The sequence below is a fragment of the Mustelus asterias genome, chromosome 5 (genome assembly GCF_964213995.1).
Source record: "Mustelus asterias chromosome 5, sMusAst1.hap1.1, whole genome shotgun sequence".
Classification (NCBI taxonomy): Eukaryota; Metazoa; Chordata; class Chondrichthyes; order Carcharhiniformes; family Triakidae; genus Mustelus; species Mustelus asterias.
In genome coordinates this window covers 146,470,338-146,493,172 of record NC_135805.1, presented here as the reverse complement: position 1 = coordinate 146,493,172, position 22,835 = coordinate 146,470,338, and the positions used below count along the sequence as shown (strand labels likewise).

The 22,835-nt window shown below is 45.3% G+C and overlaps 1 protein-coding gene across 3 annotated transcripts in view; it reads right to left on the bottom strand.

Annotated features, from left to right (window-relative positions):
- The window catches only part of LOC144493873 (Fc receptor-like protein 3), an 88,376-nt gene that overhangs the window by 15,927 nt on the left and 49,614 nt on the right, over positions 1–22,835 (bottom strand). For all 3 annotated transcript variants that reach the window (XM_078213449.1, XM_078213448.1, XM_078213450.1), the window contains 5 exons: positions 20,164–20,448; positions 15,572–15,850; positions 14,631–14,918; positions 3,666–3,776; positions 1,963–1,981 (listed from right to left, as the gene is read on the bottom strand). In XM_078213449.1, the coding sequence (XP_078069575.1) occupies positions 1,963–1,981; positions 3,666–3,776; positions 14,631–14,918; positions 15,572–15,850; positions 20,164–20,448 (982 nt within the window). The remainder of the gene's footprint in view (positions 1–1,962; positions 1,982–3,665; positions 3,777–14,630; positions 14,919–15,571; positions 15,851–20,163; positions 20,449–22,835) is intronic.

Sequence of the window (22,835 nt, the reverse complement as noted above, 5' to 3'; positions counted from 1 at the left end):
AGCACTGGGTGATCGGTGCACTGCCAGAAGTTCCTCCTCCTCCATGTGAGGCAACATACTGATGCAGTCTCTTGTCCCAGCGTAAAGATCCCATGGCATTATGTGGATTGACGGTAGATGTCTTGTAGATGGGCTGCTTAATATTCGTCTCCCAACTGCCAACTAAAATAAAATCATCTGGGCAGCATGGTGGCACAGTGGATAGCACTGCTGCCTCACAGCGCCAGGGACCCGGGTTCAATTTGCGGCTTGGGTCACTGTTACTGTGGAGTTTGCAGATACTCCCTGTGTCTGCGTGGGTTTCCTCTGACTGCTCCGGCTTCCTCCCACAGTCCAAAGATATGTGGGTTAGGTGGATTAGCCATGCTAAATTGTCCCTTAGAGTCAGGGGGACTAGCTAAGGTAAATGCATGGAGTTATGGGGATAGGGCCTGGCCAGGATTGTGGTCGGTGCAGACTCGATGGGCCGAATGGCCTCCTTCTGCCCTGTACGACTCTTGAATATCACATTATTGCAAAATATGATGGGCAAATTAACTGTGTGTGTGCCCCATGCATTTGTGGGTAGATGGTCGAATAGTAGTAATATCACTGGAATAGATACCTGCAGCCCAAGGTAAGTGTTCGGGGAAAGTAGGTTCAAATCCTACCTCGGCAACTGATGAAATTCGAATTTAATTCATAAAAGTTACAACTGAGTTCTTGTGAATAAACTTTATTTTTCTAGTCTCACTAACAGCGAAAACAAAATTCTCACCAATTGTCATAAGTGAAATAAAGACTTGGCTCACTACTTGTGGAGTCTGTTTACCATGCATGTGTAGGTTATCTTATAGTGCACCACACCTTCATAGTTATTTTAAAAGTCTTTTGTTTCTGTCTAATTTGCACTTCAGCCCCATGCTCTTGATCTCCGGGCACCCAGTGTGGAAAGGGATGGGAAGGAGGATGACCTCTTTGTGAACTTTCTCCTGGGCCTGACTAAACTTATCATCAACAGGTGTAGGCAGCAGGCGATGGATGGGGTCATCCACCCGAATGTCTGCCCTTTTACTGCGGTGATGTTTGTCGCTGAGTATCCCTGGGAAAGGAACATGCCATGTCTGCTGGCACCATTGAGGCCTTCAATACCCAATGGGCACCATAGGGTCTGGTGTGCCTTATTAACACCTTTGAGCACATCTTAGTTTGATGCTATCAGCTTTATTAGTGATTTATTTTCATATAGGGCAGCATGGTGGCACAGTGATTAGCACTGCTGCCTCACAGCGCCAGGGAACCAGGTTCAATTCCCAGTTTGGTTCACTGTCTGCATGTTCCCCCCATGTCTGTGTGGGTTTCCTCCGGGTGGTCCGGTTTCCTCTCACAGTCCAAAAGACATGCTGGTTAGGTGCATTGGTCATGCTAAATTTTCCTTCTGTGTACCCGAACAAGCGCAGAGTGTGGTAACCAGGGGATTTCACAGTAACTTCATTGCAGTGTTAATGTAAGCCTACTTGTGACACTAATAAATAAACCTAAAAATTAAACATCCCTTTATGGGGCCACCCTTTCCATATTGTCCCTCAGTTTATTTGATTTAGTTCAATTGAAGATGTCAAGTTTTGACTCAAAAGAGTTGGTTCACTAATGTCCTTTCGGGAAGGAAATTGGTCTTCATTACTTTGTATGGCCTTCATGCGATTGTAGAGGCTCAGTAAAATAATTGAGTGTTAGTTATCCTCTGAAATGGCCTAGCAAGCCACTCAGATCAAGGAGGGATGGGCAACAAATGCAGCACCCACATCCTATGAAAGAACCTGTAATGATAAAAAAAGAATTACTCTGCTTCCTCGGAGCTTCGGTTGTTTGAGGGTGCCATGAGGGCCTGGAAAGTCACAGATAAATGAACAAACCCATTCGCCCCTACCCGGACCCCATTGTTCTCACAATGTGAACAAAATGTTGAAAGATAACTCTTACCCAGTCTGGTTGCAGTTCCCTGAGTAAAAGTAGAAAGACAGAGATGTAAGAAGAAATTGCAAGCACTGTAAACATGAGATAAATAGCAAAAGGAAGGGCAATAAACAATAATGCGCCCGTGTAGATGGTGCACATTGCTGCCATTATGCGTTGGTGATGGAAGGGCAGAATATTTGTACAGAGGTCACCAAGCAAGTGACACCTGTATGGTGCCGAGCTTCTTGAGTGTTGTTAGGGTTGCACTCATCCAGTCAAGTGGAGAGTATTCCATCGCACATCTGACTTGTGTCCTTTTAGATGTTGAACAGGATTTAAGGACGTCAGGATGTCAGTTACTTTCCACAGGATTCCGAGCCTCTGACCTGCAACGGTAGCCACATAATTTCTATGGCTAGTCCAGTTCAGTTTCTGGTCAATGGTAACCCCCAGGAAGCTGATAGTGGTGGCAGGTGTTGGCGGGGATATTGGGGTGACTCAGTAATGGTAATATTTAAATGAAAATGGGCGGTGCAGCGGGTGGCGCGGCGGCACAGTGGGCGGCGTGGCGGGCGGCGCAGCGGGCAGCGGCACGGCACAGCGGGCGGCGCGGCGGGCGGCACAGCGGGCGGCACAGCAGCACAGCGGGTGGCACGGCGGGCACGCAGCGGGCAGCGCAGCAGGCGGCGCAGCGGGCACAGCGGGCGGCGCGGCAGTGCAGCGGGCAGCACAGTGGGCGGCACGGCAGCGCAGCGGGCGGCGCAGTGGGCGGCGCGGTGGGTAGCACTGCTGCTTCACAGCACCAGGGACCCGGGTTCGATTCCTGGCTTGGGTCACTGCCTGTGTGGAGTTTGCACATTCTCCCCGTGTCTCCGTGGGTTTCCTCCGGGTGCTCCGGTTTCCTCCCACAGTCCAAAGGTGCGTGGGTTAGGTGGATTGGCCATGGTAAATTGACCTTAGTATCAGGGGGATTAACAGGATAAATATGAGGGGTTCTGAGGATAGGGCCTGGGTGGGAATGTGATCGGTGCAGACCGATGGGCCGAATGGTCTCCTTCTGCACTGTAGGATTCTATGATTGTATGTAAAGGGTTAGATACTTTCATGTGGCCATTGCCTGGTCCTTTGTGTGGGCGACTCTTTCTTTCCCAAGAATGTGGTCCCAGTCGTTGTACACCTCAGGGACATTAAGAAATGTCTTCAATATTGAACAGTAAGAAGTCTCACAACACCAGATTGAAGTCCAACACATTTATTTGGAAGCATGAGATTTCGGAGCGCTGCTCCTTCATCAGGTGAGTGATGAAGGAGCAGCGCTCCGAAAGCTCATGATTCCAAATAAACCTGTTGGATTTTAACCTGATGCCGTAAGACTTCTTACTGTGCCAACCCCAGTCCAATGCCGGCATCTCTACATCATTCAATCGTGAAGTGCCACCGAAATGTGTAGTTCGCCTGTTGGCGAGCTACCACATTATCCCAGTGGGGATAGTAGTGTTTATGTGGTGGCAGCCTATCTCCATCATTTCCCAAGATGCCGTTCCTTGCAACACAGTGGGACAAATGTTTGCATCAACATTGTTGACTCCGCTTGGCTCCCTAACATTTAGCAACCTGAATTCAGATGTTCTTTAAACCTCTCGTGATAAATAGGCTCCATTGTCTTGTGAAAATGAGAAGGGATGGAGGGGGATTGAGAGGGGGCACAGTGTGAGGGGTAGTTTTACCTTTCTTATTGCGGCGAGTCTTGCACACAGTGAGTAGAATCAGCAAGATCAAAACCAGGAAGGAAACCACGGCAGCCACACAGATCAGCAAGAAGGATTGCGGAGTGGAAGCTGAAAAATAAAATCAGGAAGATGGATTAATTATTTCATGCAAAAGCACAGTATCACAAACGTTGGAAATGGGAAGTAAAAGCCTAAAGTGCTGCAAGAACGCATCAGGTCTGCAAGCATCTGCGGAGAGATTAGCAGAGTTAACATCTAATCTGATCATTCTACACAATTCCTGATTGAAAATTAAAATAGCATATTTATAGTCATTAACAAGCAAGTTCTCAGAGTCATCAAAGAACAAAGAAGAAAGAAAAGTACAGCACAGGAACAGGCCCTTAGGTCCTCCAAGCCTCTGCCAATCGTGGTTCCCTAACTAAACTAAAGACAAACCTTCTGCCCTCAGTCCATTTCCCTCTATTCCTTACCTATTCATGTACGCATCCGCTGCCTCTTAAATCGTGCTCATGTGTCTGCTTCCACCACCTCCTCCAGCAGCAAGTGACAGTCAACCAGGCACCCACCACTCCCAGTATTAAAAAACTCCCCTGCACATCTCCCTTAAACTTTCAGCCTTTCATGTTGAACCTGTGACCCATTATAATTGACATTTCCACCCTGGGAAAAAGCCTCTGACTATCCACCCTGTCTATGCCTCTCATAATTTTGTAGACCTCTGTCAGGTCTCCCGTCAGCCTCTATCTTGCCAGTGAAAACAATCCTAGTTTGTTCAATCTGTCCTCACAGTCAATACACTCGAAACCAGGCAACATCCTGGAGAACCTTCTTTGCAATCTCTCCAATGCTTCCACATTGTTCGGTAGTGTGTGACCAGAACTGCATGCAATGCTCCAAATGCGGCCTAACCAAGGCTTTACATAGCTGCAACATGATTTCACAACTCCTGTACTCAATGCCCTGGCTGATGGAGGCAAGCATGCCACATGCTTTCTTAATCACCTGGGCCACTTTAATAACTTCAATCAGGCCATTAAGATTGGCTTATTGGAGTCTGAACTCCCTGATTAAGGATCCAATTGATGGGCCAATCAGGGAATCTTTGTCTTGGACTGAACCAGAAGTGTCAGTTCTGCTCACATCCTGGAGATAGACTGCTAACTGCTAGCACTCTGTGTACAGCTGTTAAAGTTGTAAATAAACGGATTTTGTTGAAGGGACTTCTGCCTCCACAGAGTTATTACAGCCACCTGTGTTGCCAGTTTAAGGGAACTGTGGACCTGCACGCCCAGATCCCTCTGTATATTACTGTCTTCTTCTTAAATTGTTCATATTTTGTGTTAATTGCCAGCTTTTAAGGAGCAACACTGACAAACAGGCTGCTTGGAATTAGCACAATGGAGGCATGATTTTTGTAAATTCATTTATGGGGGCATTGCTGGCAACATTAATTGTCTATTCCTAACCGCCCTTGAGAAGGTGGTGGTGAGCCACCTGCTTGAACCTCTGCAGTCCCGATGGTGTTGGTAAAGCCACAGTAGTGTGGTTAAGAGTGACTTGACAGGTCATTTCAAGAGGTCACTTAAGAAGAAGCCACATTGATTTAGATCTGGAGTCACATGTAGGTCAGATCAGACAAGGACGGCAGATTTTCCTCAATGAAGGGCATTATTGAACAAGATACATTTTTACGACAATCGACAATGGTGTGGCGGTTACGATTATACTTCTAATTCCAGATTGTTATTGAATGCCAATTCCATTATCTGCCATCGTGGGATTTGAATCAGGCTTTTTTTCTAAATGCATTCATGGGACATGGGCATCGCTGCTGGCTGGCCAGCATTTATTGCCCATCCCTAGTTGTCCGAGGGCAGCTGAGCATCAACCACATTGCTGTGGCTCTGGAGTCACATGTAGGCCAGACCAGGTCAGGGCGACAGTTTCCCTTCCCTAAAGGACATGAACCAGATGGGTTTTTCTGACAATCAACAATGGTTTCATGGTCATCAGTAGATTCTTAATTCCAGTTTTTATTTATTGAATTCAAATTCCACCATCTGCCTTGGCGGGGGGGATTCGTACCCGGTTCCCCAGAACATTCGATGAATTAATGGTTTAGCAAAAAGATACTATTTTGGTTAGAAAGTTATGATGTGAAGAATGATAGTTGCCTAGCAGATGGGGGGATGGGCGGTGCGGCGGGGGGTGGGGTGCTCTGTGAGGGAGGCAGAAGTTTCTTTGTTTTTTAGTTTTAGCATAAATCGAGAAGCAATAAAACGGATGCAAAGGAGAAACTAACTCAATGTTGCTGCAGGAAATGTCATGCAATTGTGTAGTGGTTTCAGGCAGCCAATGCCAAAGGTCTAAATAGCAGCTAGTTAGGACGCTAGAGAAATTAAGAGACATTTCCTGAAGGTCTGGAGTTAAAGGACGAAACTGGGAAATAGAACAGGATCCTGTTCAGGAACACCAGACAAAGGAGGAAAAAATCGATTAGTGAGGCTACTCGGGAAATGATCATTAAGAGTAATACGAAAGATTGGAATGTTTTACTTTTGTTTATTAACAAGTTATAAAGTATTGATTGGACATCAGAATTGGTGTGGCAGTGAAAACCTGAAAAGGTTAGTCCATCGCTTCCCAGGCCATTAGCCTGGCCCAGTGCCATCTCCTCCCAATTGCTGGAGTGGATTTCAAACCAAGAACTTTTAGCTTCCAGAGTGTTACTTACCGCATCAGAAGACCCTACCCACAGCTAAGTACGGAAGCAATATCAGTGGTGGCAATACTTTCACAGTCTTCATAATTGGCAATATAAAAATGTTTGCAGTCATTGCCCATAGGTCAGGATAAAGACACAGAGTACCAGAATATGGAATCATAGAATCCCAACAATGCAGAAGAAGGCCATTCGGCCTATCGAGCCTGCACCAACAACGATCGCACCCAGGTCCTATCCCTGTAACTCCTTATATTTAACCTGCTAATCCCCCTGACACTAATGAGCAATTTAGCATGGCCTATCCACCTAACCTGCACATCTTTGGACTGTTGCAGGAAACTGGAGCAACCGGAGAAATCCTATAGAGACATGGGGAGGATGTGCAAACTCCGCACAGTGACCCAAGCTAGGAATCGAACCTGGGTCCCTGGCAGTGTGAGGCAGCAGTGCTAGCCACTGTAACACTGTGGGGGTGAGTTTCAATTGGAATTGCTACTACTTTGGCATCAACTTTAGGTGTTGCATCCAGTTACGGACGCCGCACTTTAGGAAGGAGCAAAGAACAACAAAGAAAAGTACAGCACAGGATTTTGTCCTCCGTGTTAATCTTGAAAGCTATGTTTATTGGTTAACCTGAAAGAGGAATAAAGGGCTATTGTATTATAATCCTTTTTTCATGCTGAATAAATGTTCTTTTTTCTTGTTGTTAAAACTATTCAGTGGTCCTGCGACTCATCCTCCAAGTTCGAGACAGTGAAAGTATTGCCCTGGCTTCATAACTAGTTGGTCTTTAGATCCTTGGCATTGGCTACCTGAAAACATTAATCAACTGCAGAACATTTCCTGCAGTGCAGTTAAGAGTTGGTTCCTCTTCAGCGTCCGTTTATTTACTGCTTCATTTTCTTTCTCCAAATTCCAGATTTTTGCTAAAAGTAAAGAACAAAGAAACTTCTGCTCCCCTCACAGAGAAACCCCCTGCCAATCTGCTAGGCAACTACTATTCTTCAAACCATAACTTTCTAATCAAAATAATATCTCAGCTAGAACTGAAACTAACCACCACAAATATCTTTGTCAAGCATGAAAACTAACTACAGGCTTATTTCAGGCACATAAATGTTAAGTTAAACTAACCTAAAACTCTACCTTATTTTTATTGTTGAACCAAACCAATAATAATCCCTGAAAACTCTCTTTGGTTCCCCAATGCTGCAAGTATGGAGGGGAGAATGTTCATTTGAAGTGTTCAAAGAGGCAATGGACTGTTATCTTGAAAGGAAGAATGCAGCAATATGGGGAGGAGGGTTACGGTAATGGGTAACTTGAATATTGGGATAGCCATTGGAGACACGACGGACTCTGCACCAAATTATTGCAATGATGACTGGAATTATTCATAAATTATTTAATGGACAGATTAACAATGTGGGAGCATTTAAAGTTTATTTCTTAGTCACAAGTAAGGCTTACATTAACAGTGCAATGAAGTTACTGTGAAATTCCGCTAGTTGCCACAGTCCGGCGTCTGTTCGGGTCAATGCACCTAACCAGCATTTCTTTCAGAGGCAGTTACTATTGTACTGAAATGCGCATTGCGGCCACACTTTAAAGGAGTTTTATCATTCTTACCTTGCTATTTCACATTATTAGCCAACATGCTGGAGGCAGCCTCACAGTGAACTGGTTAGCCACAAGCTGAAAAACTGTCAGCAGTTCCATGTGAATTCCTTGGGCAATGATCTGTTGGCCTTGGAGGGAGTGTGGTGCAGATTTATTGGGATAATATATAGATTCAGAGGATTGGCTGAGGTGGGAGATAAGACATATAAGAAAAGCTTTCATTGGGGTTTAGAAGGTGATGGGTGATTTAGATGTATTTAACAATATTAATAGGAACACGGGTACAATGAGGAAGTGAAAATGATCTGATCTCGGTAGTGTGTTTTGGGACAATTCTGTGGCCAATTTAAGTTGAGCTAAAAATGGAAGAAATTGAAATAGAAACAGTGTTTGATGGAAAATGCGGTATAAATCTGGAACCGTGCTGCAGAAACAAGAACTGACACTTGCTCAGTTATTCATTCGAAAGCTAGGACTGGTGCTGTGTGACTGAAACACGGTACCTTATTAGCTCAACTTTATGCCCTGATCTCATTGAATGTTAGAACAGGGCTGTGTGTGTTTGTGTGTGCATGGTTGTGAGCATGGGGTATGTGCGCTTGTGGGGGTTGTGGTGAACCATAGTTGGTTACCACTATGAGTACTGAACCATAGATGGTCAGCACTATGGGTACTTGTACATATGTTACTGTTGTCACTGTTGGGGTTAGGGTTGTGGGGTGTTCTACCTGTTGATATTGTTCTGTGGTACACTCCAGTTGGCTCCGCCTACCTGGAGGAGTATAAAGGTCACTGCACTGCCTGGTGACCCTTTAGTCTGGGATTGTATTGTGTATAGTATGCTCCATTCTTGTTAGTAATAAAAGCCTTTATTTCCCGGGTACGATCCAGCCTCCCGAGTGATTTAATCGCGCATCAGGGGTGTGTGTGTGTGTGTGTGTGTGTGTGTGTGCGTGTGTGTATGTGTGCGTGTGCATGTGTGTGCGTGTATGTGAGTGTGTGGGGGGGTCGTGCTTGTGGGTGTGTGTGTGCACGCTTGTGTGAATGTGTGTGTGTGTATGGGGGGTTGTGTGCATGTGTGTGCCTGCATGTGTGGGTTTGTGTGGGTTTGTGCAAGAGTGTGTGCGCATTTGTGTGTATGCACACGTGTCTGAGTATGCATGTGTGAATGCGTATGTGTGTGCAGACGTGTGTGTGTGTGTATGTGTGTGTGCATGCGTGCATGTACATATGCACGCCTGTGCATGTGTGTACGTGTGTGTGTATGTGTGCAAGTGTGTGTGTGTGAAGGAATGCACATGTGTTTGAGTGTGGAGGAGGTGTGTACATGTGTGTGTCTGTGTGTTCACATGTGTGTTTGTGTGTGTGTGTATGTGTGTGTATGGGGGTGGCTCAAGTAAATTAAAAATTATATTTATTTAAAAATAAAGAGATCACAGAATTGCTGCAGTGCAGAATTCAGCCCATCGTGTTGCTACCAGCTTTCCGAATGAACAACTCATCGAATGTCAACCTTCTGCATTCTTACCATATCTATGCACATTTTTAAGATTCAAATAATTTTCTTCCATTAAACTTGCATCCACCACACTCATGGGAAGTGCATTATAGACCCAAAGCATTCATTGCATGAAAACATTTTTTCTCCATGTCATTGTTCCTTCTTTTTACCAAAAATACTTTTAACCTTTGCCCCGATTTCTTGATCCTTCCAAAGAACAAAGAACAAAGAACAATACAGCACAGGAACAGGCCCTTCGGCCCTCCAAGCCCGCGCCGCTCCCCGGTCCAGGATTGAATCCTGAATCCAGGATCCCCGCCCAATTTTCCAGCCTATCTACATACCAATATCCTATCCACCGAGCTGTCCCCCACAGCTACGATGCTTTGTTCATTACAACCTATTAACTCACCCCCACCCCCCCATTCCAGACCATGTGATCTCCAGGGAGAGGCGAAAACCCAGAGTGAAAAACCCCAGGGCCAATATGGGAAAAAGAAATCTGGGAAATTCCTCTCCGACCCCCTGAGGCGATCGAAACGAGTCCAGGAGATCACAATGGCCCTGATCGGAAAATGCTTCCCAACCCTAGTCATTTCCACTTCCACGAGAAACAAGGAACAATTAGCCCGCGCCGCTCCCTGGTCCAAACTAGACCACTCTTTTGTATCCCTCCATTCCCACTCCGTTCATATAGCTGTCTAGATAAGTCTTAAACGTTCCCAGTGTGTCCGCCTCCACCACCTTGCCCGGCAACACATTCCAGGCCCCCACGACCCTCTGTGTGAAATATGTCCTTCTGATATCTGTGTTAAACCTCCCCCCCTTCACCTTGAACCTATGACCCCTCGTGAACGTCACCACCGACCCGGGGAAAAGCTTCCCACCGTTCACCCTATCTATGCCTTTCATAATCTTATACACCTCTATTAAGTCTCCCCTCATCCTCCGTCTTTCCAAGGAGAACAACCCCAGCTTCCCCAATCTCTCCTCATAACCAAGCCCCTCCATACCAGGCAACATCCTGGTAAACCTCCTCTGTACTCTCTCCAAAGCCTCCACGTCCTTCTGGTAGTGTGGCGACCAGAACTGGACGCAGTATTCCAAATGCGGCCGAACCAACGTTCTATACATCTGCAACATCAGACCCCAACTTTTATACTCTATGCCCCGTCCTATAAAGGCAAGCATGCCATATGCCTTCTTCACCACCTTCTCCACCTGTGACGTCACCTTCAAAGATCTGTGGACTTGCACACCCAGGTCCCTCTGCGTATCCACACCCTTTATGGTTCTTCCATTTATCGTGTAGCTCCTCCTTACATTATTCCCACCAAAATGCATCACTTCGCATTTATCAGGATTGAACTCCATCTGCCATTTCCTTGCCCAAATTTCCAGCCTATCTATATCCTTCTGTAGCCTCTGACAATGTTCCTCACTATCTGCAAGTCCTGCCAGTTTTGTGTCGTCCGCAAACTTACTGATCACCCCAGTTACTCCTTCTTCCAGATCATTTATATAAATCACAAACAGCAGAGGTCCCAATACAGAGCCCTGCGGTACACCACTAGTCGCAGGCCTCCAGCCGGAAAAAGACCCTTCCACTACCACCCTCTGTCTTCTGTGACCAAGCCAGTTCTCCACCCATCTAGCCACCTCCCCCTTTATCCCATGGGATCCAACCTTTTTCACTAGCCTACCATGAGGGACTTTGTCAAACGCTTTACTAAAGTCCATATAGACAACATCCACGGCCCTTCCTTCGTCAACCATTTTGGTCACTTCTTCAAAAAACACCACCAGGTTAGTGAGGCATGACCTCCCTCTCACAAAACCATGTTGACTATCGTTAATGACTAATGGGACATTCTCGAAGCCCCACTGATATTGAATAATTGTACGCTATGCTCCTATTAATAAATCCTAGGATACTGTGTGCTTCATTAGCTGCTCTCTCAACCTTTCCTGCCACCTTCAGTGACTGATGCACATGAACAGCCAGGTTCTTGTTAGAATAGAGACCCATGGCAAGGACTGGAGACATAGGTTCAAATCCCACCTCGGTAGATGGCGAAAGTTGAATTCAATTAAAAAAATGGAATGAAAAGATCTAACGATAGCGAATGTTGTAAAATCTCATCTGGTACACTAATGTCCTTTAGGGAAGGAATTCTGCCATCCTTACCTGGTCTGGCCTACACGTGATTCCAGCCCCACACAGGAATGTGGTTGACTCTTAAATGCCCTCTGCAGGGCAATTAGGGATGGGCAATAAACACGGGCCCAGCCAGCGATGCCCACATCCCATTAATGAGTAAAACAAAGTATACTATTTTATATACCGTCTGTCCGAGTTCTTCCTACAAAATATATACATGAGCCCACATTTGATTTAATCTGTCACCTAACTGCCATTCCACCCACATGTCTATGTCAATCTTATACGATTGCAAGGCAGGGGGGAAATTATGCCTGCATCCAATATCCAAATGTATCCTTTGCATGTAACCTCGCTCACTCTAAGGCTAATATTCGCTTAATTACAGATTCAAAATAGCACAGCTGAAGTATTGAAACGCATGTCTTCAACTTTCACGCCAATCATACTGCTTGGGCTCCCCAACAGAGGTCACAGCCTTTGCTCTACACTGCTTTTCTGGGAGACAAAGCCAGTGAAATTCCATCTGTCTCATGGAATGTAAGTGTCGCTGGTCAAAACAGCTGACTTACTCAGAATGATGTTCGCAACTGAACTAGAGTACAGTCAAGTCAACTGTTTGTGCATTTATGCCTACTTGACCAAACATTTAACCACACTAACTGTTGTGAGTTAGGAATTAGAGTCATAGAATCCCTACAGTGCAGAAGGAGGCCATTCAGTCCATCGATCATTATCCCCACCCAGGCCCTATTTCCATAACCCCACATATTTACCTTGCTAATCTCTGACACTAGTCAATTTATATTGGCCTATCTACCTAACCCGCACATCTTTGGACTGTGAGAGGAAACCAGAGAACACAGAGAAAACCCATGCAGGAGAATGTGCAAACTCCACACAGACAGTGACCCGAGGCCAGAATTGAACCTGGACCCCTGGCGCTGTGAGGCAGCAGTGCTAACCACTGTGCCACCGTGCTGCCCATTATGTACAGTCTGAATTGGGTCTGCTGGTGGATGATGGAGAGAAGCCAGCCCTTTCTAGGTATCTTTCCAAACTGATTGCCTTCAATATTTTTGATACAGCATTTAAGGGATCTATTAACAACTTAATTCATTTACATTATTATTTAGATGTATCAGTTGGCCCTTATTTCAAGAGGGTTGGAGTGTGAGAGTAGGGAAGTCTTGTTGCAACTGTACAAGTATAACTGAAACCACATCTGTTTATTTATTATTGTCACAAGTAGGCTGACATTAACACTGCAATGAAGTTACGATGAAAATCCCCTAGTCGCCACACTCCGGCGCCTGTTTGGGTTCACTGCGGGAGAATTTAGCATGGTCAATCCACGTGACCAACACGTCTTTCGAACTGTGGGAGGAAACCGGAGCACCCATAGGAAACCCACACAGACATGGAGAAAATGTGCAGACAGTGACCCGGGAATCGAACCCGGTTCCCTAGCACTGCAAGGCAGCAGTGCTAACCACTGTGCCACCGCAGAGTAATGTGAGCCATTTTGGTCCCCAAATTGAAGGAAAGATTTGATTGCATTGGAGGGAATTCAGAGAACGTTCCCTTGGATGACCCCAGGTATGGAATTGTCTTATGTGGAAGGTTAAACCTGCTGTAGCTCTACTCATTGGAACTTAAAAGAATGAGAGGCGCTCTCATTGAAATATAAAGGATTCTTAAGGGGCTTGACAGGGGAACAGCTGAGAGACACATTGGAGCGTCTAGCACCAGAGGGCATAGTCTCAAAATAAAGGGGTACAAATTTAAGACTGGGAAGGGAAGGAATTTTTTCTCCCAAAAGGTTGTGTGTCTTTGGAACTCAGAGAGCTGTGGGGGCAGAGTCCTTGTGTATATTTAAAGTTCAGATGGATAGATTTTTGATCAGTAAGGGAATCAAGGGTTACAGTGAAAGAGCAGGAAAGTGGACGTGAGGGATGCCAATGATCCCATTGATTGGCTGAGCAGGCTCAAGAGTTCATAAGTTCATAAGATATAGGAGCAGAATTAAGCCATTTGGCCATTGATTCTGCTCTGCCATTTGATCATGGCTGATATGACCCTCATCCCCATTTTCCTGCCTTCTCTCCATAATCCTTCAACCCATTACCAGTTAAAAATCTGCCTAATTCCTCCTTATGTTTAGTCACTGTCCCAGCATCCATCGCACTTTGGGGTAGTGAATTCCGTAGATTCACAATCCTTTTAGGAAAAGTAGTTTCTCCTCAACTCTGTTTTAAATTTGCTATCCCTTATCTTAGACTATGACCTCTCATCCTAGAATACCCCACCAGCGGAAGCATCCGCTCCACATCTAATTTATCCATACCTTTTATCATCTTGCATACCTCAAGTTGATCTCCCCTCATTCATCCAAATTCCAGAGGATATCGGCCTAAACTGTTCAATCTCTCATCATACGACAAACCCCTCATCTCTGGAAGCAAGCTGATGAACCTCCTCTGAACTGCCTCCAATACATTTTTCCTCAAATAAGGGGACCAAAACTGTGCACAAAACTCCAGGTGTGGTCTCACCAATGCCTTGCATATTTGCAACAACACTTCCTTACATTTATATTCTATTCCTTTTAGCTGTTAACGCCAACATTTCATTTGTTTTCTTTATTATCTCCTTTTCTTCGATTGGTATATATTAATTACTTGAAATTGAATTTGAAACCATAATTGCTTGTGTATTTCTGAATTCTGCATTCTGGCTAGTCGTGGAGATTCGGTCAGAGTCCTGTAGCTATAGTAATAAGTCATCTTAAACAGCTCTGTGACTTTGTCTGGCTACTTGAGGGTGATGATAGTTTTAACTACAGCAATAAAGACATCATGCCAGCCCTGTAACATGAGGACATTCAGTTTGTGGAACCAAGGAGTACAATCTACCTCACCCATTCATACATCATTGGCTTTTGAGTCATACCTGTTACTTTGAGGACCATGGTTTTTCCACAGTGGACAATGGGGCCGAACCCATTGTTAGCACCACAGGAGTACAGGCCTCCTTCTGCCTCAGACTCCACTGTAAAGGTCAAGTTCCCTGTCCTGGAGTCAATAGCTGTCTGGTTCGCGATGATTTGACGATCACGATAGAACATGTAATCTATGGGTGGTGTGCCTCTTTGGGACTTGCATGTGAGTGTCACCCTGTCTCCAATAGCAACGATCGGAATACTCCAATCTGATGCAACATCTGGACAGACCACTGGCACTGAAATGAAGTAAATCCATGAATAAATACATTTTTCAATGAACAATCGCGACAACATCATAGAAGGTCGCATTGTTTCCAATGCAGAGAGGTGGCCACAGTGGTAAATGTGAAGATTCCCCATCTTATCTTTAAATAGCCTTGTGAAAAATAAATTTGACATGGATTAAAGCAGAAATGGGTTCGATTAAAACATAAATCAGGGTCAAATCAAGCCAAATTGTTTATTTTGGTTTACTCTTAGACAAGTCTCTATATTATGTACTATCTACAATGTCAATCTTATGAATTAGAACCTCCTAGTTTTGGAACCCATCGATTTACTTCTGTTTTATCCATTAATCGTTGTGAACGCTCCATCGTTGAATACAATACATGTTCGGATAGAGAGATTGTTGATTTCTCCGGGGCATGAAGGGATATGAGGATCCAGTGGGAAAATGGAGCAGAAAACCTAAGATCAGCTGTGATCCAGTTGCGTGGCAGAATACACTGTGCCACTGTGCTGCCCTGTCATGTTAGGGATGGGCAATAAGAGCACATCCTATCAGTGAAAAATAATTTTAAAAATCAACAGGTTGTCATGCCAGTCTCGGAGCCACATAAAATCCCAACACCTTCTGCATGAAATGCTCTTTGGCTTTGTTGTTTACCTGCTACTGTCAGGTGCACGTTTTCACTGCAGTTGGTAACATCAGCCATCTCATTGGCAGCACCGCAGGAGTACATGCCACCTTCCTGTAATGTAATAATGAAGATCCCTGGTCCAGATTCACTGACTGTCGTGTTGGCAAGGAGGCACTGGTCACGATAGAGTTGGTAATGTATGGGTGGCGTTCCTCTGGGAGACCGACATGTGAACCTCACCTTGTCTTCAACAGCAACAAATGAGTTACTCAAATTGGAGGTGAGAGATGGGCAGCTCACGGCAACTGGAAAGACAATAATTTCAAGTGTGAATTAATCCCTGTAACCCTGTGTGGTGAACCATAGTTGGTTACCACTATGGGTACTGAACCATAGATGGTCAGCACTATGGGTACTTGTACATATGTTACTGTTGTCACTGTTGGGGTTAGGATTGGGGTGTTCTACCTGTTGATATTGTTCTGTGGTACACTCCAGTTGGCTCCGCCTACCTGGAGGAGTATAAAGGTCACTGCACTGCCTGGTGACCCTTTAGTCTGGGATTGTGTTGTTATATAGTATGCTCCATTCTTGTTAGGAATAAAAGCCTTTATTTCCCGGGTACGATCTAGCCTCCCGAGTGATTTAATCGCGCATCACCCTGCACACTGTTTCTATTCAAGTAATCATCCAATGTCTGAGAACAAAGTAAAGGACAAAGGAAAGTACAGCACAGGAACAGGCCCTTCAGCCCTTCAAACCTGTGCCGATCATGATGCCCGAACTAAACCAAAAAACTCTTCTGCCCTTACTAGGTTCCTCTCCCTCTACTCCCTCCCTAATCATGAACCCATCCAGATGTCTCTTAAATGTTGCCAATGTGCCTGCTTCCACCACCTCCTCTGGCAGCACATTCCAGGTACCCACCACTCTCTGCATGAAAAAGTTCCCCCGCACACCTCCCTTAAAATTTTCCCCTCTCACTTTGAACCTGTGTCCCCTTGTAATGGACATCTCCATCCTAGGAAAAAGCCTCTGACTTTCCCCTCTGTCTATGCCTCTCATAATTTTGTAGACCTCTATCAGGTCCTCCTCAGCCTCCATCTTTCCAGTGAAAACAATCCTAGTTTATTCAACCTCTCCTCATAGCCAACACCCTCGTGACCAGGCAACATCCTGATAAACCTTCTTTGCACTCTCTCCAAGGATTCCACATCCTTCTGGAAGTGTGGTGATCAGAACTGCATGCAATACTCCAAATGTGGCCTAACCAAGGTTTTATTGGGCTGCAATATGATTTCCCAACTCTTGTACTCAATGCCCCGGCTGATAAAGGCAAGTCCCCGTGAAGGCTTTGATTGAACCTGCCTCCACCAGGCTTCCAGGCATCAGGTTTCAGGCCACTTGTTATGTGAACAAGTTTTTTTTATTCTCAGATCACCTTTGCTTTTTTTGGAAATTACTTTCAACCCTCATTATTGATTCTTTTACGAGCAGGAACATTTTCTCCCTATATACTCTGTCCAGCGCCCCCCCCTTGACTTTGAACTTTTCTAGCAAATGTCCTCGTAGCATTCCTCTCTCCAAGGAGAACAGCCCCAACATCTCCGATCTATCGTCATAACTGAATTTCTTCATCCCTGGAAGCATTCTTGTAAATCACATCTGCATGCTCTCCAACGTGCTGACATTTCTTTTTACACTGTGGTGTACAAACTGTACGCAATTTTCAAATGCTTCTTTTGCCAATCACATGAAAATGGGACCCAGTTTGTGCAGTTTTAGTTTTCTTCGTGAATACTTAGAATCCTAAATGCAGAAGGAGGCCATTCGGTCCATTCAGTCTGCACCGACCACAATCCCACCCCATCCCCACAATCCCATGCATTTACCCTAGCTAGCCCCCCTGACGTTTCGGGGCAATTTAGCAATCCACCCAATCCAATCCACCCATCCCGCACATCTTTGGACTGTGGGAGGAAACCAGAGCACCCGGAGGAAATCCACGCAGACATGAGGAGAATTCCTGACGTTGTGAGGCAGCAATGCTAACCACTGTGCCATCATGCCACCCAACACAAGAGTAGATTTCTAATTTGCCAGGCAGATGCGGAATTTGGAACCCAGCCACATAAGCTAATTAATGCTGCATTGCTAGATAAAAAGAAAGCCAACCAATATGATGGGTTTTTCCTTTCAAACTCGAGAGGCTTGCATTACAGTTGGTTAATCTGATGTAAACCATTGCTAGCAATCTCCATAGCCTTTGTTAATGCCATAATGTACAGATGAATGATCTGTCCCAGCATTGTAAAATAGTCATCATCACACAACACACTCCGTATATACATATAGCACAATGTATAATCACTATCATTGTCATCCGCTTGGACTGTGTTCAGTGATGGGATGTCGGCGTCGCATTTGTTCTCCATCCCGGATTGACTTTGAACTGACTGGCTCGCTAGGACAGTCAATCGTCACTGCGTGGTGGCACAGTGGTTAGCACTGCTGCCTCTCAGCGCCAGGGACTCTGGTTCAATTCCAGCTTTGGGTGACTGTGCGGAGTCTGCACGTTCTCCCCGTAACTGTGTGGATTTCCTCCGGGTGCTCTGGTTTCGTCCTACATCCCAAAGACGTGCAGGTTGGGTGGATTAGCAATGTTAAATTGGCCTTTAGCATCCAAAGATGTACAGGTTAGATGAGTTAGCTTTGGTAAATGTGTGTGGTTACGGGGAAAGAGCAGGGGAAGAGAGCCTGAGTAAGATACTCTGTCGGAGAGTCGGTACAGACTCGATGGGTGGAATGGCCTCCTTCTTCACTGTAAGGATTGCTGTAGATCTCACGTCATATCGCAGACCAAATAAGGGTAATAGAGTTTCTTTCCTAAAGGACATTGTGAACGTGATGTTTTTTTCCTAAAAGGAAAGAATAGCTGATAGTAGTTGATGAGACCAGTTACTATATTAACTTTATACCGATTAATTGAATTTATTTTCAGCTGGCTGCTATGGTGGGACTTGAGAACATGTTCCCATAGCATCCACTTGGGAATACAGGTCGAGTGAAATTACTTCCACAGGATTGTGTTTCCTGTATTGACTGGATTGATTATCAAGGCTTATATTCATGAGTAACGCTCTGCAAATGGAGAAACTGTGCCTTAGTCACCGGACTAGTGACCAGGAGGCCCAGTCTATTGCTCCAGGAAAGCCCAGTGTTCAACCCCCACCATCACAGCTGGTGGAATTTGAATACAGTTAATAAATCGGCAATAGAAAGCTGGCCTTAGTAATGGTGATCACAAACCCATCATCGATTGTCGTAGAAGCCCCTTTATTCATTAATTTCCCTTTGGGGATGGAAATCCGACATCCTCTCCCGGTCTGGCCCCCATGTGACTCCCATCCCCACAGCAATGTGTTTGAAAGTTTTGCTCCCCCTATTTAAGGGAAGATATACTCCCATAGGAGGCCAACCAGAGAGGTCAATCCCAGGGGTGGAGGGATTTTCCTATGAGGAGAGGTTGAGTAGAATCATAGAATCCCTACAGTGCACAAGGAGGCCATTCGGCCTATCGGGTCTGTACCGCTCTTACAGTGGTTAGCACTGCTGCTTCACAGCGAAGGGACCCGGGTTCGATTCCCAGCTCGGGTCACTGTCTGTGTGGAGTTTGCATGTTCGCCCCGTGTCTGCGCGGGTTTCCTCCCACATTCTGAAAGATGTGATGGTTAGGTGCATTGACCCGAACAGGTGCTGGACTGTGGCGACTAGGGGAATTTCACAGAAACTTCATTGCGGTGTTAATGTAAGCCTTACTTGTGACTAATAAATAAACTTTACTTTTACCTTTATATATTTACCCCATTAATCCCACTAACCTTGGGACACGAAGCAACAAGTTAGCATGGCCAATCAACCTAACCTTCATATCTTTGGACTGGGTTGCACCTGTACTCAGGACAGTTCAGAAGAATGAGAGGCGATCTTATTGAGACATATCAAATTCCCGGGGGCCTTGACAGGGTAGATGCTGAGAGGTTGTTTCCCCTCTTGTGGGAGGGTCTAGGACAAGAGGGACAGAATCTCAGAGTGGGGAGGTCACCCATCAAAGACAGAGATGCGGAAGAATATCTTCTCTCAGAGGGGAGTGAATCTGTGGAATTCTTTACCATAAGCGGGCTGTAGAGGCTGGATCACCAAGTATGTTGTAGACTGGGATAGACAGATTTTTAATCAGTCATAGAATCAAGGGTTATGAGGATAAGTGGAGTACACAGAGGAGGAAAGTGGAGTTGAGGATTAGCAGATCAGACCAGCCGTGAGTTCATTGAATGGTGGAGCAGACTCAATGGGCTGAATGGCCTACTTTTGATCCTATGTTTTATGGGCTCTTAACTATCTTCTGAAATAGCCTCACAAGCCATGCGGTTGAATTGCTGGCTTTTCCAGCCATGTCCACATCCCATGAAGCAACAAATGACCTTAATGTCAATTGTCGTCCACATTCTTCGACACAACATGTGTTTGCTCTCCCTCACTGTTCTGCCGATGTTACAACTACAATCAATGCGTTGATCATGTTAATGCGGGGATTCTCATTGAAGATATTCCTCACCTTCCGCCTTCACATCAACTCCTGCACTGTAAACAGCTGATTTCATGTTATTGAAAACACTGCAGCTGTAATTGCCCTCGATGCTTTCCTTGAAATGATAGATTTGGTGAGTGACCTCCCTGCTGGATGAAGTTTCCATATGGAGTTTTTTCCCTTCTCTGTACCAGGTGAAATCCATTGGTGGGGAACCTGCATTGACTGAGCATCTCAGTGTCAGGTTGCTTCCTTCCCTTACCCTGCCGTTGAGTGGACTGATGTGCAAATGTGGGTTCGCAACTGGAATTCCTGTCGGAGATTCAAGCACAGATTAAAGTCGGTATGATTTCATTTAACAAGTCACGTGCTATGTCATTTCATGAGCCAGTTTTGGCTATCATTCTAATTCATTACACATTCTTGTCTGAGACAGGAGGTGATGGATTCAAATTGCACGCCATGGACTTTTCTATGTACGTTTTCCATGGGATGTGGGTGTCACAAACTGGGCTAATATTTGTCCACATCCCGAATTGCCCTTGAACTGAAAGGATTGCGAGCCCATTTCAGAGCGCAGTTCAGAATGAATCTGCTCGCCCGGTGAATTGTAGACCAGGCCCATTAAGGACAGCAGATTTCCTTCCCTAAATTAGTGAACATAATTGAACCAGCTGGATTTTTACAATCATGGATAACTGTTTAACAGGCGCCATAGCCAGGGAAAGGTTTATAGTACAGACATATTGCCGCAGTTCAAATCTCAGCATCTGCCATTGAGTCACAGGGCAGGATTTTTCAGAGCTGGAAAATCCCGCATGATCCGTCCCCAACTCGGGTCACTGTCTGTGTGGAGTTTGCACTTTCTCCCCGTATCTGTGTGGGTTTCCTCCCAGAGTCCAAAGATGTGCAGGTTAGGTTGATTGGCCTTGCTAAATTGACCCCAGTGTCAGGGGGATTAGCAGAGTAAATGAGGGTTACGGGAATAGGGCCTGGGTGGGATTGTGGTTGGTACAGACTCGATGGGCTGAATGGCCTTCTTCTGCACTGTAGGGATTCTATGATTCTAAATCTCCTGCCCCCTTACCTTAAATCTATGCTCCCTGGTTATTGACCTCTCCACAAAGGGGCACATAGATTTCTTCCTATCTTCCCTATCTATGTCCCTCATAATTTTGTACACCTGAATCAGGTCCCCTTCTCTGCTCCAAGTAAAACAACCCCAGCCTATCCAGCCTCCCTTCATAGCTGAAACGCTCCAGCCCAAGCAACATCCTGGGGAATCTCCTCTGCACCCTCTCTAGTGCAATTGCACCCTTCCTATAGTGTGGCGACCAGGACTGCACACAGTACCCAAGCTATGGCCTAAACAGCGTTTATACAGCTCCATCATAACCTCCCTATTTTATGCCCAGTTAATGAAGGCAAATATCCCCATGTGCTGCTTAACGATCTTCTCTACCTCTCCGGCTCCCTTCAGGGACCTCTAATCACGCACCGCTAGGTCCCCCTGGTCCTCTGTGTGTCCGAGCTTTTTACCATTCATTGTGTATTCCCTTGCCTTGTTGGTCCTCCCAAAATGCATCACCTCACACTTTTAAGGGGTAAATTCAATTCGCTATGGCTCTGCCCATCTGACCAGCCCATCTATATCGTCCCATAATCTAAAACTTTCATTCTTGCTATTTAAAACACCACTAATTTTCCTGTCATCTCCAAACTTACTGATCATACTCCCACATTTGTGCCTCGGTCGTTAATGTACACTACAAACAGCAAGGGACTCAGCATGGATTCCTGCGGTACTCCATCGGACACAGGCTTCCAATCGCAAAAAAATCCTCCAAGTGAAACTCTTTTGTTAATATCCCATCATTACATTGCAAAACCCCACTGTCTCGCCCTTTCCGGCTCACTCCCCGCCTTTCCCCCTTTCTCCTCTCTCTCCCACAACAGACTATCTCTCTTGTACGCAGACATAATCACAGACACTCACACCAACACAAACATACACCCACATACGAACACACAAATGCACACAGCCACAACCACACCCATCAATGAAGGTGGAATGGAGAACAGACATAAAGTCTAAATCAAATACAGAAAGAAAACTGGAATTTAATCAATGTTTCTCTCAGATAAACCTCCGCAAACTAGGAGCTCAGAAAGAGTTGGGTTAAAAATACTGAAGCTTCATGGGATGTGGATGTCATTGTGAAAATCGGAATTTACTCCACAGTCCAAAGATGTGCAGGTTTGGTGGATTGTCCATGAACAATGCACAGGGTTATGGGGATAGAGAGGAGAGGAAGGGCCTGGTGTAATGCACTTTCTGAGAGCCAGTACAGACTGGATGGGCAGAATGCCCTCCTTCAGGGATCCGACAGTTAAATCTTTTCACTGAAATTCAGGTAATACATTTTCCTCATGGTAAATGCAGTTTGTTTAACTATTACAATCACAGTTCGAGCAGCAATTCCTAAGGGAATTGTATTTATAGACATTGCAGCCTCTGGTTAATTTAACATGATGTACACTGTACACTTCCCGATGCGTGCACTTTATGATTGCGCAGAAGGGTTAGAAATTGGCCTCCATCTCTCAATAGAGGCGAATATTTAAAAACAATCAACTGCCACTTGGTCACTGAGCAGTAAATCCACCAATTTCTGTGGAAGAAAAGTTGATCAGATTTA